General features: G+C 43.0%; 2 protein-coding genes and 1 long non-coding RNA gene across 5 annotated transcripts in view; 1 reads left to right on the top strand and 2 right to left on the bottom strand.

Annotated features, from left to right (window-relative positions):
* The window catches only part of LOC119458532 (regulator of G-protein signaling loco-like), an 80,833-nt gene extending 76,865 nt beyond the window's left edge, over positions 1 to 3,968 (bottom strand). Inside the window, exon 1 of the mRNA XM_037720371.2 lies at positions 3,587 to 3,968. The gene's annotated coding sequence lies outside the window, so the exon portion shown is untranslated. The remainder of the gene's footprint in view (positions 1 to 3,586) is intronic.
* Positions 3,969 to 4,775: 807 nt separating this feature from the next.
* Positions 4,776 to 5,697, top strand: LOC119458524 (uncharacterized). Its single transcript, XR_005193525.2, has 2 exons — positions 4,776 to 5,096; positions 5,192 to 5,697. It is a non-coding gene; the product is annotated as an uncharacterized LOC119458524 (long non-coding RNA).
* Positions 5,650 to 13,595, bottom strand: LOC119458500 (golgin subfamily A member 7-like). 3 transcript variants are annotated; one of them, XM_037720340.2, is made up of 5 exons: positions 13,250 to 13,595; positions 10,598 to 10,735; positions 10,345 to 10,497; positions 10,175 to 10,276; positions 5,650 to 6,033 (listed from the first exon to the last, which is right to left on the bottom strand). In XM_037720340.2, exons 1-5 carry the CDS (start codon positions 13,262 to 13,264, stop codon positions 5,992 to 5,994), a joined length of 450 nt encoding a protein of 149 aa, XP_037576268.1. In that variant the 5' UTR covers positions 13,265 to 13,595; the 3' UTR covers positions 5,650 to 5,991. The 3 variants fall into 3 exon arrangements, with proteins under 3 accessions (XP_037576268.1, XP_037576274.1, XP_037576281.1); XM_037720346.2 differs by having other exon boundaries at positions 10,598 to 10,732; XM_037720353.2 differs by having other exon boundaries at positions 10,598 to 10,714; positions 13,250 to 13,587.
* Positions 13,596 to 16,669: the final 3,074 nt, after the last annotated feature.

Here is a 16,669-nt window from a genome sequence, read left to right as displayed (position 1 = left end):
TAGCAGCAATTAGTGCTGAAATGCTGTTTGGATGCAGATACCTTTTGAAAATTAACAAAAAGGTCTGAACTGCAGGCTGACAGAACTACTCAGAACTTAAGCTCTTTTCATAGCGCAGGAAATGACAAAGGTACCAAATTTCCCAAAAACGTAATGCACATGCAGCCATATTTTCAAAGCAAGAATTTAAGCAACCCATAATAAAGAGAAAGACTAGGTATACAGAATGCTGACGATGATATCTTGTGGAATTTACCCTTTTCACTGGGCAGACGACATGAGTATAGGGTGTCACTAACACTCGCACCAACATCTAGTGTCAAAAACAGCAACTAGAAGCAAGCTGACGAGTACTCATCAGTTTATACTGCGAGGTATTTTTTCTCACAACTATACGTGTCATCAGTAGAGAAAGGGTTAGCAAGAGCTCTTGGAGTTAATGAAGTTTTCAATGTGGGGGGGAAAAAACTAATGATTTGACAATAAGTCACAAATTGTGATAGGAAGACTGATGATAATGTTCTTCATGGTCATGCAATAATATGAGTAGACATCAGATGCCCACATGCTTCTATCTGGCAGAAAGTCATTACTGTAACGACAGCACAGCCAAATGAGAACACAGGAAGTGGCCTTTTAAGAGCAGCGCATACAGAAATATCCATATAATTTGCAGCATAATGTTAAATCTGAAAGCTGAGAGCTAAGTTAACTGTATCTTTTTAAACGCTGCAATAACAAAAGCTGTGCTATTTTATACACAATAAAGTGCAGTCTCATTAAATGTTAAAAAAAGAAAAAAAAGAAAGATTCCGCTACTAAATCTACGGGAAAGGTAAAAACACACAGGAGTGTTTTTTGAAGAAAACATCAGTTGAGATCACCATAAAAGCTACACGATAAACCGTTTAACAGAACGTGAGGACATATTCAAATTTGACACCTAACTTAATGCAGCAATAAAATTATCATTTTATCATTTTTATCACACTGAATTAATGCTTCCCGGTCTGGGGCCAAATATAAATAAAATTTATATACACCAAAGAAGGGCAACTTGTCATTTTGCAAATATGGAGGAGCTATTAAAAAATTTCTAAATATGTCAAGCCATGCCACCCCATATGAATATTCCTTAGCTTTCATGCATAAGAGGTCTGTTGATTAATGTTTAAATGCTTTTTCTGAACTAACATTACTGACTAAGCACTGCTATGCACCCTTCAGGAAATCAAGAATATCTGGGTGTTAGTGCTCAACATGAACACCCAGATACTACAATATGCCATCACGACATTACCACAACTACAAAATGTCAGGATCAATAAGTGCATTATGCACAATGTTTGAGAACATTTCCAGTTGTAATTGTTTTTTCTAGCTCCACCATGTTATGCTTGTTTTTCCTTCTCTCTGTTTCAACCATAGTCAGTGTGAGTGAAGTCAAGAGTTGGACAGAAACTCATCTGGTCGGGAATATGCATGACAACAATTAAAACGGACACCGACCACGAAAGTTTAAAAATATATAATAAGACGTTTCGATTAGATTAGATAAGATTGTGAACAAGGCTCCCGTGTGGGAGCCGGAACGTCTTATTATATATTTTTAAACTTTCGTGGTCGGTGTCCGTTTTAATTGTTGTCATAGTCAGCGTGAGTCCAAAAAAGCAGCAGCAAGTGCCCTTCAAGGGAAACATGTATACATGTGCCAGTGAATCACCTCATCCTAGTATCACTCTCTTTGTAACCATGTACCTTGCTTTGGCATTGCACAGGAATTTCCTTGCCATGTTGCCAAGGTGAGATTGATAGCCGCGTCTTTCTTTTTTTCCGCTGTAGCTTGTAAAACTGCGTCAACAATTCATCCAAGCTTCAACATTAGCTTCAACATTAGTAGTTGAGTGTATTCTTCGTGGACTTGACAACTTTGCACTGAGGATGCTCTTGTCTTTCAGAAGCAAAGCCCTATCATGAGCATTTCTTTCGGAGCCTCTGATGTGTGTTAGTACGGTGACTAAGATTGAGTCTTCACTTTTGACACATAAATACTTTACGGGAAACGTACATGTCATCTTAACTGCAAAGAAAGCAGGGGGTTTCTAAACCTTTCGCACAGATACCACGGTAGTTACCTTCACGACTATCTAAAAACAATACATTTTTAGCATGATCTTAGCTTGAAGAGCTTGAAAGCATGGGCATGGCACTGCTTATGTCTGGTTTTGTTGATGACATTATATCCCAGAATGAGCAAGGAAGATTCCACAAAGTGTTCGAACACATTTTGACATCTGCATGGCTACAATACATGACAGTATGACCAGCAAATAACACGTGCTGAAATGACAAAAAAATTTACCACTGAAAATGGTCAATTTTTCTGAAGCAAGGGAAGTGCTAAACATAAAATAAGTTTGGCACTAACGCAACATTAAAGTGTTGTCTCCATACCAAACCCCATAACCTTCACTTGCAGGGAGAGTCTAGTATGATGCATGCACAAAGTTCCTGCATACAAATGAGTCTTGATAGCACATCCACGCAATACAAGAGCACCAAGTGCACACATGCTCACGAACAAGGTGAAACACTGGTTTTCAACTTAATGAAAACTTGCTGTTTCACAATCTTTATGAAACAGTGCACACATATTTTTAACAATCAGTGGAACAACATGCAACAAGGTACCAAAATGTGCTGTACTACATGAACACACTAAAATTAAACATACTACACATATTTACGTATTTGCAGAGTGCTTAGCTAAAAACAATAAAGGTCGGATATGCTTTCACACACTTTTGATTGCTATTGCCAACTTCTATAACTGAGTGCTAGCTTATGAGCAACAGCATATAAAACTTTAACGTATCCGTTATCAAGCACTACGCACTAGAACGAAATGCAAGAAAGGTACGTTTCAATTGACACCATTTCTGCAATCGGCGTGAATTAAATGTACCCTTGCATAAGATGAAAGAACTTAGCCCACGAAGCAAGAAAACATGACATTCAAGAAAAAGCTAGTTCACAGATATGGCGATTTGTTTTTTAGTTTGCAGTAATAATGAACATCTTTTGTCCAAATTATAATTAGGCAAAATTAAGCCGCAAAATAAAAGAAAAAGTGCTCGGAGTGGGAAAAGAAACTTTCACCCTTTCTGGTCATAAAACGCTCACCTCAGTGGTTCAAGGCTGAACACGGGACATATGCAACACTGAATTCCGGATTGAGACTAAAATGGCTAGTGAAGAAGACACCATTAACAGTGCCTGGCCTTCTGTTTATATGCACCTACACCCAGCTCGAATCGTTCGTAAACGTAGAAACATTGCAACGCGAAGAATCCGAAGTGGTGCTATATTCAACCATTTCATCGCTTTCAAAGTCAACAGAGGCATTTGACACGCCCAAAATGATACTTCAAGGCCATTCTGGCGCGTTATACAGGATGACACACAATCGCAATGGGCTAAGCAATCGCTTCCTTCGCGACACGCACACACGGACAACGGAAAGGCATAGTAGACATCAGCGAAAACAAAAGTTGTCAACGACAGTGTGCGCTATTATTCTTCCTACCTGGTCAGATTATGGCGAACAACATTCTCCGTTCGCAAATGCACTGGATGCTTTAACGCTTCGAACGACCGATGTCATCTCGGGAGATACCGGAACAAATTGGCCCTCAACACCAACTTTACGACACAAGGAGGGGTAAGGTCGGGGCAGCATTCCAGCAGGGATCGGGTCACAAAAGTTGATATACTGCGTTGGTGGCACTGTACTGGTCTGAACTCTTGCATCCACGCATGACTAGAATCAAATATGTCGTTTCACTAGTTGTCAATCCATGCTATCGCTTTACAAAGTTTCGGCGGCACGGAGTTTTCTTTTTCATTGACCTATCAAGGATCACTCGGCTACCAGTGAACTTTGCACACTTTACAAAATGGTGACCGTTTCGGGTCACGTGGCGTCTATACTGCACGCTGATAGGCTCAAAGTTTAGGATAGAAACCTGTTTAGCTTTATTGCAAAAAGAAATCATTTAGAAATGTTTATTTAATTGTGATGCAGTAAAGAATAAAGTATGCTCCAAACCTAAGAGCACTGATATAAGTAATTTATCACCATATCGTTTATCACACCGCACTGTAACATGGGTGGATAGATGAGGGTGAACCCTTTTAATGAATGGATGGATGAATGAGGCTGAACCCTTTAAATTGGGCGGTGGCATACGCCACCTAGCCATGACTATTAACATATTTTGTACTTTGTGGTGGGTGAAATTTCACCCCTGCCTTGATTTTATCCACCAATCAGATAACCTCTGTTTGGTTATTTCTACCCGCTTAAAGTCTATTTTGCCTTCACTGTTCCTAAACCCCAATGCTTTGAAAAAAATCATCGCCGTTGCTTTGCACTGTAGGGTTAAGCCCTTTACAGAAAAGTATGAGGTGTTCAGCCGTTTCCTCTTCTTCTCCACACGCACCGCACACTTGCAATACTCCCGTCCTGGCTTCAAACAAAAAAGAGCTTCCCCCTAGAATTATCATAGATATTTTCTTTGGCAATTTCTTGCTTGATGGTTCTGTATGTTCCAAGTGCTGATTTCATCTGCATCCCTGTTTTCCACAGACCCCTCTCTGTTTCTTTAACCTTTTCTTAACCGCTGTTTCCTGGTTTGCACCCCTCCTGCAGTCCAAAAATTTGACAATTTTCTGGTCAGCTTCCTCCATTTTGTGTCAACATTCCTCATGTACAAATAACTGAAAACTACTGAAAACTCTCCTTGCCCACCGCTTCAGGCGCAACCACCAACCAACTCACAGCGCCCCCACCATAATCTCGCACTGTTGTCAAGTTGCGTCTTTTCTATGACGGCGCGGGCGCACAGGGTGCGTGTGTGGTTTCAGTTGATTGCGTGGTCTATGGTTTAGTGAAGGTGTCTTGTGGTTTTTATATTGTGCGAGTGCACGGCCGGGTTGCTGACGGTTGTGGAGTGCGGCGTCTTCGCGACTCGTGTTCATAAGGCACAGTTAAACGTGTCACTCATTGCGTTGGTAACACCGGTTCGACTCTTACTGTAGGTACCGTTTCTGCCTGCTGTCGCAATTCAGAATCTACTCGCCCACGGTGTTGTAACAGTGACTTGCAATTCGTTATTTTTTTTTTAAATAGGTTGTGTGAGCTCCGCCATGTCGGAAGGACGAAGGGATGAAACTTTGAACAACGGTGAACCTGATCCAGTCAACAACGCACCGACGCTGACGGACCAGTTGAACAAGCGGTTGTTGCAATCGTTTCTTCAAAGATTGAATGAGACGTGCGAAGCGCCGACAGTGCCTCAGACGGAGACTGCTGCGCCTGATGATTTTAACGACTACTGATGCTCGCTTCGTGTCGGAAATCCTGTTTCGAGGCACAGAAAACCCGTCTGCGTTTGTTCCCTCTTCAGCGCCTGGTATCGCATATTTCGGCACCGGAAGTACATATCCCTCCAGAGACGTGGTATACTGCACTTCGCATGAACATTATGAAGATAAAGTGACCTTAATGTAACGCAAGGCCCCTTAGCATGGGGCGTGGCCGTGTTGCACGTGGCACTGCGCGCGCGTCAAAGAAGACCAATGCAGCCATTTTCTTTTTTTAGCAAGCTTTAATAAAAACAGACTTCAGAAAGCAAACTTTATACATGTGATGAAAACACCAGCTACTGTTACTCCCCCACTTCATATGCAACCAGCAAGCTTTGAACGGAAACAATGCCAGCCGCTGTGCAGCGGCAAACACCAATGTATGAACAACGAAGCCCTCGTCCCTGGGCCGCATCCATCGCTGGGCACATGGCGGAGTGGGCGCACAAAAAAAAAAAAAAAAAAAAAAAAAAAAAAAAACGTGGCTGGGTGCTTGGCTGTGACAGGCCACAGTGAGAATTTGGGGTAGAACAGGCTTCAAGGATGACCAGGTTAAGCTTGCGATCATGACCGCGCACCTTGTTCGCTTAAGATAGTGATCTCAATCTGGAACCAGAAGTCAAGGTGATAAAGTCCTGCCAGTAAAAAAAAAAAAAAAAAAAAGACGACAACTCTTTTTTCCAGTAAACCAAAACAGCTGCAACACTACGCACCTTGCATGATTTCTGTGCAAGACCAGCAATGACAACCTCTGCTTTCAAAATGCACAGATGGACAATCAAGCCCAACTCTCGCAGTGCATGTGCATAATGCGATAACAGGGACAGTTACGAGACCGTGCTACAAATATTCAAAGCCATGCACGTAAGCATTCTTACACAATATACCAGGACTGGACAACCTTAACGAATGCACCTAGGCATTTCTGCATACCACTGGGCAAAGCTCCAGTTCTATTAAGAATTTTTTACTAGCAAACGGCCTTCTGCGTCTACTGCAAAGCCTTGCCAAAATCATCCTAGCTTGTTTCACAGATATACGCTTCTTTTGCTTCAAGCTTATACATCATTAGCGGAAACATGCCCACTCATCCCACTGCATTTGTCCCCACATCAGCCTCTTCCAATTTCTATACCCTCAATGTTTTTTTTTTTTTTTAAATCACCATACAACCTATGGCTACAGCAGTCTGGTGCTGAGCCGAGCACAAGGTGGCAGCTCTAACTCTTGCCCACAATCCTATGGTGGTGGAATGCAAGAATGCTTGTGTACCGTACTTCTTAGTGCATGTTTTAAAGGGACACTAAAGATGAATACTACATGAGTTTAGAGGGATAAATTATTCTTTCATACATCTATTTTCATTAATTCTGCACTAACAGGCTGATTATTAGAAGAGAAAATGATGATCAAAGTTCTATTTCAATTTTGCACCAATGCCCCAGCACTGGTATGTCAGTGTGACATCGCAGATTTCAAAGTAATTTTTTGTATTTGGCCTGTTGAGGCTCTCAAAAAGTTAAACTCGGCACAAAAAGGTGCTCTCAAAATCCACGTCGTCAAAGTAGGCTGGTGCAGGAACTACCAAGGCGGCGTGGCACCCTTCTTTCAATTATCAGCAAGAATAATAAGGGGATCTAAGGGGCTTAATCACAATTGCACGAAGAAACAGACAATGAAGCCAGAGAAAATATAAGGGAGATTAATTATGTTTACCTTATTTGCACATTTCAATTAAAAGGTAATGGAAGTGGACAAAATGGTAACTCACACCAGCCCCCCCCCCCCCCCCCCCAGCAAGTTATCGTATCATCCAATTCCATTTCCCTTAACCTTATTCCTACATTTTAATTAAACAATTTCCCTTATGAAGTGAAAGAGTTGCTAATACAGCTCAAATTATTTTTCTTTTTTAGTGTCCCTTTAAGAGCCCCAGGTGAGTCCTCCACTACAGCATCCCTCATAGCTCACTGCACAGCTTTCGAACGTTATAAACTCAAATTTTTTAATTTTTTCCAATCCTGTGCTTTCAGCATGTCACTTCGCAATCACTCCATTAGAAGTAGTGTCCATCCTGTGGTTCACACATTGTGCCCAAGCTCACTTTTTACTGCCCAAATGGCTTGTTTTGTGATTTTTAACATCTGCCCGTTATTTGAAAACGTAATGAACACTTTCAGCCCTTTCAGCTATAAGCACTGCAACAACTGTATAAACCATTCCCACGTGGTTATTCTGCCCCCACTTATCTCCTGATTACACATTCTAGTCATATAGATTTCTTCCTCCAATGTACTTTTGCACCTAAGCTGCAGCTCGTCCTTCGTATGTGACAAAGTACACCAGGATTGGATACCAAGAAGCAATAGCTTATGTCCACATTCCTAACATGGGAGGAGTGTGCTGCAGCTCAAAGAGCATGTATGCTTAGTGCCAGTCTCTCATACTAAAATTACAAGAGGGAAATCTGGCAATAGTGTTCAGAACTTTGCCTCATAAGGGAGTAACAGGTATTATCCCAATTTTTCTCATCTTTGCCCTTCTGGCTTCAAACAACCTTATGGTTTTAACCTACCTAAGGTCACCTCAAGTTTGCTGGCAGTATTTACCCTTGAAACTTTTACTATTGTACTGAATATCACAAATGACAAGAACCCGCGGTGAGTGACACTGCCCAAAAGCCATCTAGATCTAGTAACACACATAGCCAGAAATTCGTGCAGTCAGAATGGCACAACAGAATCAAGCATTAGTCAACGTAAAACATTCGACTGATCTAACAAATGTGCAACTAGTATGCAATACAGCTGAATAATAAAAGAAGCTGCAGATTGCTTTTTCAATGAAGCCAAGCCAAACCACAGGAAAATCCACATACTACCCATCATTCCCATGGTGGCTGAATTACTGCCAGCTCCAGACCTCCCTCTAACTTTGGCAGGAAACTCTGTGGTTAGTGCTACTTTGCAGCTGGCACATCGCAACATTGCACAAACATATTAGAAAGTAATGGCATGACCTAAATGGCATAAGGCAACATTGCCAAATACTGAATAACCAAATCGCAAACCAAAATATAAATAGTGCAGAGGCAGTTTACTACAGGCGAGATAATTGCACAAACTAAATGCTTTGATGGAACCTCATATCTGCCATGCTATGCAATAAGTACTGAGTTTTAGAAAGAGGTCCCAAAATCAGCAGATAATGTCTGCCCTATGTACAAGAGATTGTGGGTCTTACACATTCGCAGTGCTCCCAATGCTATTTTTAGGGTACGCTGAAATCCCTTGAGCAAGCTGCATGGATTCCTTGTTTCTAAATCTCCCTAGTAGCATCACTTCCAGGATAATGTCCCTGCTAAACTTAAACACAATGCTCAATGTTGCATTGTTACATGAAACACGTTTTCCACCAGTAGAAAATACATGTACATTAGCCATGTTTGCCATACAAACGTAATTCCTGCTCCAATCTTTCACAAAAGCCAACCATTCACTGGAAAGAATGCAATCTAACATGACAGCAGGTATTCCAGCAATAATGAGCTTCTGCAACAGATACTCTGACACTACCATAATCAAAGCTCGATATTACAAATATTGATAAAACAAAGTATGTCTAAAATGTTTCTTGCTAATATTATCATGCAAGAAATTCTTTTAAGTAATATTGGATATAACAGCTATTTTCTTGTTGAATGCAACTTCGTTATAACAAGATCTGACTGTAGTACCCAAAGGCATGGCAAAGAAGACTGAAATGAACAACGCGCCATTAAAAAAAATTCTGAGACTGACTTAATGGAACATACAAACTAGACATGACAAGCAGCGCAGTTTGGTTTGTCATTATGCACGGCTGTTTCTCCATTGTTGGTTTTAACCTGTAGTTAAGCCATCTGTTCAGTCAAAAGTGCATATTAGAACTTTTCAAATATATATTTTCACACTGAATAACGAAGATCAATCGATACATATTTAAATCTCAAATATTCACACACCTACCTGAATTATGTTAGAAAAAAAGATGAAAACAGGGTCATTAGTGGCCATTTCTTTGTGCACCTTCACCACTACTAGTCAGATGCCGGCCTTGTGTCTCCGGCTATGCTCCGAGTGACGCAAGGCAGCAATAAACGACAGCACATGGCCACTGAATTCGCAGCCAGAGTATAAAAATTCCGCTTCTGCTTACATAGAAAATAAGAGCAATTAAGTACCTTACCAGTGGTATAATGCAAATGTATGGCGCGAGGACGGAATATGGTGACCAGAATATGAACATGCCTATTTTTATCACACCAGTGAGCAGTCACTGTGGCACACATATATTAAAAAAAGAAACAGGTCACGCCATAATTTAACGTACTAATCGACACGTATACGAAAATTCGAAAGAATTGGCAGCCACTTCGTTTGAGCGATCGCACTCAAAGCAGCCAGAAAAATTACATGTAAACATTTGGTTTGCCCATTAAATACTAGGCATGTTAAATAGAAGAGACAATAAGAATGGTACCTTAAATATTGATGCTGAAATACACATTTTGTATGCAATTCAACATAGACACAGGATACCAAATCTGTATCTAGGATACAAGTATCTTCAGTGGTTCCCAGCCCTGCTTACAGCTGCTCACATTCAATTTAGGGGCCAGTCGTAGCAAGAAATCACTCGCCATAACAAGTGAATGAGCTCATAGTATTCCAATAAAGCAATCTCAGTAATATGCAGAAAAGGATACAACTCGCAGACCCCTTTCTATGGGGTCTGTGATGTGCAGGCCACGTGGACCATAAACAGTCTCGTTCTGGTCATGAATGTACGCAGTGGCCTGCTTCAAAAACTGTAACAAAATGGGCCCAGCAACGAAAGTAAGTGTGATGTCACAAGTGCAAATCAGAACTGCCATACCTTCTCATAATGGGTTTCAGTACACATGTATAATAAATATGCAGTGAGGCATGCCATGAAGCCTTCACAAAATGTCTTGCTGCTCATTCTTTCAGCTTCAGAGTATATAGAATTGATTGTAGTGACCATCTGATCAAACATGTGCCTTTCGATCTGAAAAACAAGGAAGCAGATATCACTCATATAAATGTCGCAGCACTAAGCAGCTAACTGCACAAGTTTGACATTAGTGTAATCACTATTAGACAGATACCAAGCCATCCAGCTCTTGTGGAAACTTGGTCTGGAACTTCACTGACGTTCCCTCGGAGTAGTCCCTCTGAATGAAGACCTTATTCGCCATGCGGCTTCCCTCATGGCCCGCCTGGTTCTGCAAAAGTGAAGAGACCTGCTACAGCGACAGAAAGGTATGCATAAAAAATTACGCTAACACAGAACACAAGAAAATGGCCACGTGCATTAGTCACAAGAATATACTGTCAAGCTAGATGGTTCGTGGTCAGTAACTTGCAGTGCAATGTACTATGGCAATGAACAGTAACGAGAACAGCGGAGTGCATGGCCGAAGCATAACTGAAGGTGTATTGCGCGCCGTTCAGTGATCACCATTGACAGGCACGCACGTCCGGTTTGATCGCGCTGTGCGATGACGCACCCCCTATACTGATATTTTTGTTTCTGTCCTGCTTCTCTTTTATTTACAAACGGGAATAGGTGACTGCGCAGTAATGATGACAGCGCAAACTGTATACAGTTTACAAACAGTACACAGTGTACACACAAAAATATGGCAGTATAGGGGGTGCATAACCGCACAGTGCAATGACTTTTAATGATAATCAGGGCAGCGAGCATAGGATACAGGAGGTTACGCTGGAGGTGGTGGATAAGTACAAATATCTTGGAGTGTGGATAAACAAGGGGCTGAGTACCCAACGGAACATGAAAAATATGTGATGGCTAAAGGTAGCAGAAATGCAGCTGTGATGAAAAATAGGGCACTGTGGAATTACAATAGGTACGAAGTGGTGAGAGGGATTTGGAAAGGGGTGATGGTCCCTAGTTTGACTTTCAGCAATGCGGTCCTGTGCATGAGATCAGAGGTTCGAGCAAGGTTGGAAGTTAAGCAGCGAGGGGTAGGTAGACTGGCTCTGGGAGCACACGGAAATACACCAAATCAGGGGGTACAGGGTGACATGGGACGGACGTCATTCGAGGGCAGGGAAGCCAGCAGCAAGATAGAATTTGAGGAGCGATTGAGAGAAATGGCAGAAAAGCGGTGGGCAAGGAGAGTTTTCAGTTATTTGTACATGAGGAATGTTGATACAAAATGGAGGAAGCTGACCAGAAAACTGTCAATCAAATATTTGGACTGCAGGAGGGGTGCAAACCAGGAAACAGCGGTTAAGAAAAAGGTTAAGGAAACAGAGAGGGGTCTGTGGAAAATGGGGATGCAGACGAAATCAGCACTGGGAACATACCGAACTTTCAAGCAAGAAATTGCCAAAGAAAATATCTACGATAATTCTAGGGGAAGCTCTTTGTTGTTTGAAGCCAGGATGGGAGTATTGCGGACTAAGATGTACCGAGTCAAGTACCAAGGTATAGACACGTTGTGCTGTGCGTGTGGAGAAGAAGAGGAAACGGCTGAACACCTCATACTTTTCTGTAAAGGGCTTAACCCTACAGTGCAAGGCAACGGGGCTGATTTTTTCAAAGCATTGGGGTTTAGGGACAGTGAAGGCAAAATAGACTTTAAGCGGGTAGAAATAACCGAACAGAGGTTATCTGATTGGTGGACAAAATCAAGGCAGGGGTGAAATTTCACCCACCACAAAGTACAAAATATGTTAATAGTCATGGCTAGGTGGCGTATGCCACCGCCCGGTTTAAAGGGTTCAGCCTCATCCATCCATCCATCCAATGGATGGATGGATGGATGAGGCTGAACCCCGGACGTGAAGCAATCAAACCGGACGTGCGCGCCTGTCAACGGTGAATGATTAGACTATACCTTCAGTTATGCTTCGGCCACGCGCTCCGCTGTTCACGTTTCGTTTCATCGTAATAGTACGTGCGTGTCTAACTTCATCCCGTTGTTGTGCGGTGCAAGTTGGTGCCCACTAGTCATGTAAAATGTCACACCGCTACAGCCAGTACACTTAAATCACAAAGAGCATGCCATCGATAGTGCGCCACTTCAGCATTTTAGTTTGCATGTAGTGTACAAAGGCATACACACTTGTAATTTAAAAAACAAAAATGAACGTTCTACTGGGCATCGTGTAGCCGAAACAGTATACTTCCACTTTTTCCAGGTGACTCGAGTGAACGTTACGGGTCTTCTACCAATTAAATTGTCAGTATGGTATACTGTTACGGCTGTTCGTCGCCCTTTATAGAGCTAAAACTCAGACCCGCAAGATTACGGCAACTAGACAGAGCACAGTGCCACAGTATTGGTTCACAAATCCAGATAAGTTCACTCCCTTGTTGTGCTGCAATTATTGTTCCACGCAAAGTCCGGTTTGCCCAATCACTTGGGTAGACAGGCCATATACGTGCTTTACGTGCTTCTGACGTTAGATCCCCATTCATTTCTTTAGCCGGAAAGCTCTCGAAAGCACGACCTGGGCAAAAGCGTTTCTAACATATTTAAGCATGAAGTTTCCACAAAATTTACGAGTTTACAAAGCATACTTTCGGAAGCGAAGGCCGCGACATCAAAAACACGGTCATACGTTAAATATTCCAGTGTACACCATGAATGGGCGTCTCAAACCCTGTCAAAACAGCTGAAACACAACTGACGGCTATATCAACGCTAACTCGTAAGCCTAACATTGGCATTCAAACACCGGGTTACACTTAAGCGAGTAGAAGCAGGATCCAACGAAGCGCTTACCTGGCCTGATGCCATTCCGGCACGCTTGCTTACACCATATGATTAAGTATCGGCAAAATTACAAACTGAAATGTCCTCCTGATCGATGCTAGTCATGAGACGGACTCGACTCGAAACGTGCCCGCGTATTTTTGCAGAGTTGCCCCATGTGACAAGGTCACTACGTTAAGTTTAACTAAGTGGCTGTTATGGTAACAAAACAAATGCCTATTATAAACAAGAAATGTAACAGCGACAATATAAACTACACTACACAGCTCCGCGCAACGCGCACCGTGCTGCCAAACACGACTGCTGAGGCAAATGCCGCGCATGCGCAACGGACCGAGCGCACGACGTCTGCTGCACGTTCGTCTGCTGCACGTTTGTCTGCAAGTTTTGGCAGTCGGGTAGGATGCGTCTTGACTCTTGATGTACCTACCTCTTCCTCACGACTAAAGTGTACTAATAAGTTTCTGGTACACTCACTACGTACTTCTAGCTAGCGTTCCAGCAAACGCGCTATCGGGTAACGTTCGCTTTATCGTTCACCACCAGCCCCCGTTCCTTTTATGATTAAAGAACAATTTTAATCATGTTTTATTCTGTAAGTATGCGGCGTCACGAAGACAGCACATTTATTTTGTATTAATTAATAGAACGGGGTGTTGCACATTTGTCATGCAGCTTGAATTCCTCCGAGTCGGCCTTACAACTGCTTGATCGCACCGTGGTGTGAAATCTTATTCACGTAGGTGGGGTTGCTGAATTCGTTATCCTGCCGAATTTGACCATGCATACACGTGCCGCACATCTTCATATATATGTTTGCTTGTTTGTTCGTGACTCCTGAAATGCAAGGTCTTCTAGCTTCTGGTGCATTATTTTAATTCCACCGTCTGCTAGTAAGGCAGAATTTCTGTGCAAGTTGTGCAGTCATCCTGTACAACAATTTTGTGTCGACTATGAATTAACATTACACATGTACACATTGTTCTTGTGTGCAAGAACGCTTACGTATAATAGCGTTGGAAAGGTGTTAACAGGTCGCGACCTCCTTCAACTGATTGCATGCGCAGTTGCAGACGACGTTGGCGACGTCTCTGGCGGTCTGGGTCAACGCGTTGCCTGGGGCCCTGGGTAGTCTGGGCCTTGTGACGCGCTGGACTGGACCTCCTGGGTCCGTGGGCCATCCATCGCTAATTTAGAGAGAACTCGATCCATGCTAGTGATTTGTTCTTTCATAGCCGCGTACCTTTTTATTTTATTCTTGTACGTTTGTACTGCCATATATCATGAATACAAACGCGGACAACCTGGCACTTGTGCGATGTCTTCGTCGGTTCTGCACTCTGAACAGCGGATCGCTGTTACAATAGTACTGGTGCGAGGCCGGGTGACAAACTCTCTCGAGGAAGTCACTCCACAAGCGAACTATGAATATTGTTACCTAGTCGCTATATATATTGATATGTTACTAGTTCTCATTTGCTCTAAATTATCCTCTTTCTATGTCCCTTAATTAACTGCCCTCCCTCCATCCATTCATCCGCGCTAGAGAGTTACTGCGGTCAGTAGCAAGATTTAGGTGCGAAGCACTTTATGCGCTCGGGCTTTCGGCGCACGACCTACTGGAACTCCAGACCTGCACTACAGTGAACTAGAAGTATTTTCTAGTGCAGTGTACCTGGATATCCGTCTTCTATGCCGCTTGCGCCCACTTTCGTTCAACCGGTGGCCATAGGTGGCGCCTTTATAACCTGTTCAAGGTTTCGAATGGATTTACAAGGAATGGATTTACAAGGATTAGAGAAAAAATTAGAGAGGAGCGGACTTGGCTTCAACCTTTCCTATTTCAAGCAAGGAGAATGGATTAAACAGTCATTACCAGGACTGATGTATGCGGATGACATTGTACTTATGGCTGACAGCAAGGAAGGCAGAGATTAATGGACATCTGTGGTAAAGAGGGAGATAGCTTAGGTTTGAAGTTTAGTAAAGAAAAATCGGCAGTCATGACTTTTAATGATAATCAGGGCAGCGAGCATAGGATACAGGAGGTTACGCTGGAGGTGGTGGATAAGTACAAATATCTTGGAGTGTGGATAAACAATGGGGCTGAGTACCTAACGGAACATGAAAAATATCCCAGTGAACCACAAATATCCATTGGATGTACCACAAAAGACCAAATATCCAAGACATTTAACGACGTCCAGTTTACATCTATAGTACGTTCGACTGGTACGTGGCAGCTGTCAAAGGTCATCCAGAGGACGTCGAATGTCCTTATGATTTGGACATCTCTTGCACATTCAAAGCTCTCGTGCATTGATCGTACATAGTGCGTTATGAGTAGATGCACGCACTATGCCGCAGAAATACAAGCAAATTGTCTCTAATGCCTAACAATGGGAAGCTAGGAGAGCAAAAGCATTTAATTAATTATTTTGCAATTTAGCACGACCTTTGCTCGAACTGTTGGAGGTCTAGTAACGTTGCTGCCGGACACCGCGCGCAAAAGCCAAAACTTTCGCCATTTTTGTAGCGTTAGCTACACTGGCCTAGCCAAGCCCGTTTCGCGCGGCACATCAAGAGCCGTGCTGCGCATGCGCAAGGATCAGTGATGTGACACGGCTTGCGCACCGGAGCCACCGGAGCCGGCACTAGGCTTCTAGCCACCCTACCGGCACCTCTCGCGCACTCCGCCGCCGCCGGTCTGCGCATTCCAGAGGAGTGACGTCGTAGCCGTGGTAGACGCACTGGCGCCGGCGCGCGCTCGCTGTGCAGTCGCCGTCTGACACTGCGCTGGAGCCGCTGCGCTTCTGACTGGCGTTTGCCAGTGTGGTATAGCCATGGAGAAGGAGAGCGCAAATGCTGCTCTACAGCGCAGAAGAACGGAGAAGCTTGACTCATCGGATCCCGAAGTAGTTGCCTGGCAATTAGCGGTTGAGCGTAGGAGACAACCAGGAAAGCTAAGAATAATCAGCTGAACCTTTGCTAACGCTACGTATATCCTGGCATAGCCGAGCTAAGCCACTGCAACTTTTTTCGCTATGCTTTCGGTCTCGGTTACGTCATTTTCTTTCTCATACAAAGATGCTTTATTTTTCAGTTATATCCATTAGTACACTGTTGAAAACACGTAACCTTTAACTTGCTGATGTATTACGACAATTTATAAAGAAAAAAAAGAAGCTTGAACCAGCTTGAACTCGCAATAGCTCTGACTTCGCATCGCCACTGATATCAATTCAGCAACACGCGCCTCGATGCAAGTGCTGAGCAATGCTCCGGGCGTCAGCAGCGTGTGCTTTATTTGTGTCTTTTCGACTTTTGTGTGGTTGACCATGGCCCAAGTACGTGTATACTAGGCAGAACTGTACAGTTGCGTGCTGAAATTTCGAGCTGTGCTTCTGACTGCTATTTGTGGTACGTTTG

Source organism: Dermacentor silvarum, chromosome 1, assembly GCF_013339745.2.
Source record: "Dermacentor silvarum isolate Dsil-2018 chromosome 1, BIME_Dsil_1.4, whole genome shotgun sequence".
In the NCBI taxonomy this organism is placed as follows: Eukaryota; Metazoa; Arthropoda; class Arachnida; order Ixodida; family Ixodidae; genus Dermacentor; species Dermacentor silvarum.
The sequence above is the reverse complement of the archived record's forward strand: the minus strand, read 5'-3'. Positions and strand labels throughout refer to the sequence as shown.

Coding starts and splice junctions, on each gene's coding strand:
- LOC119458500 (XM_037720340.2), bottom strand. Junction 10,498..10,597: donor CACAAGAGCTGGATGGCTTG/GTATCTGTCTAA, acceptor CTTGTTTTTCAG/ATCGAAAGGCACATGTTTGA. Junction 6,034..10,174: donor TAGAAAGGGGTCTGCGAGTT/GTATCCTTTTCT, acceptor TTCTGGTTCCAG/ATTGAGATCACTATCTTAAG.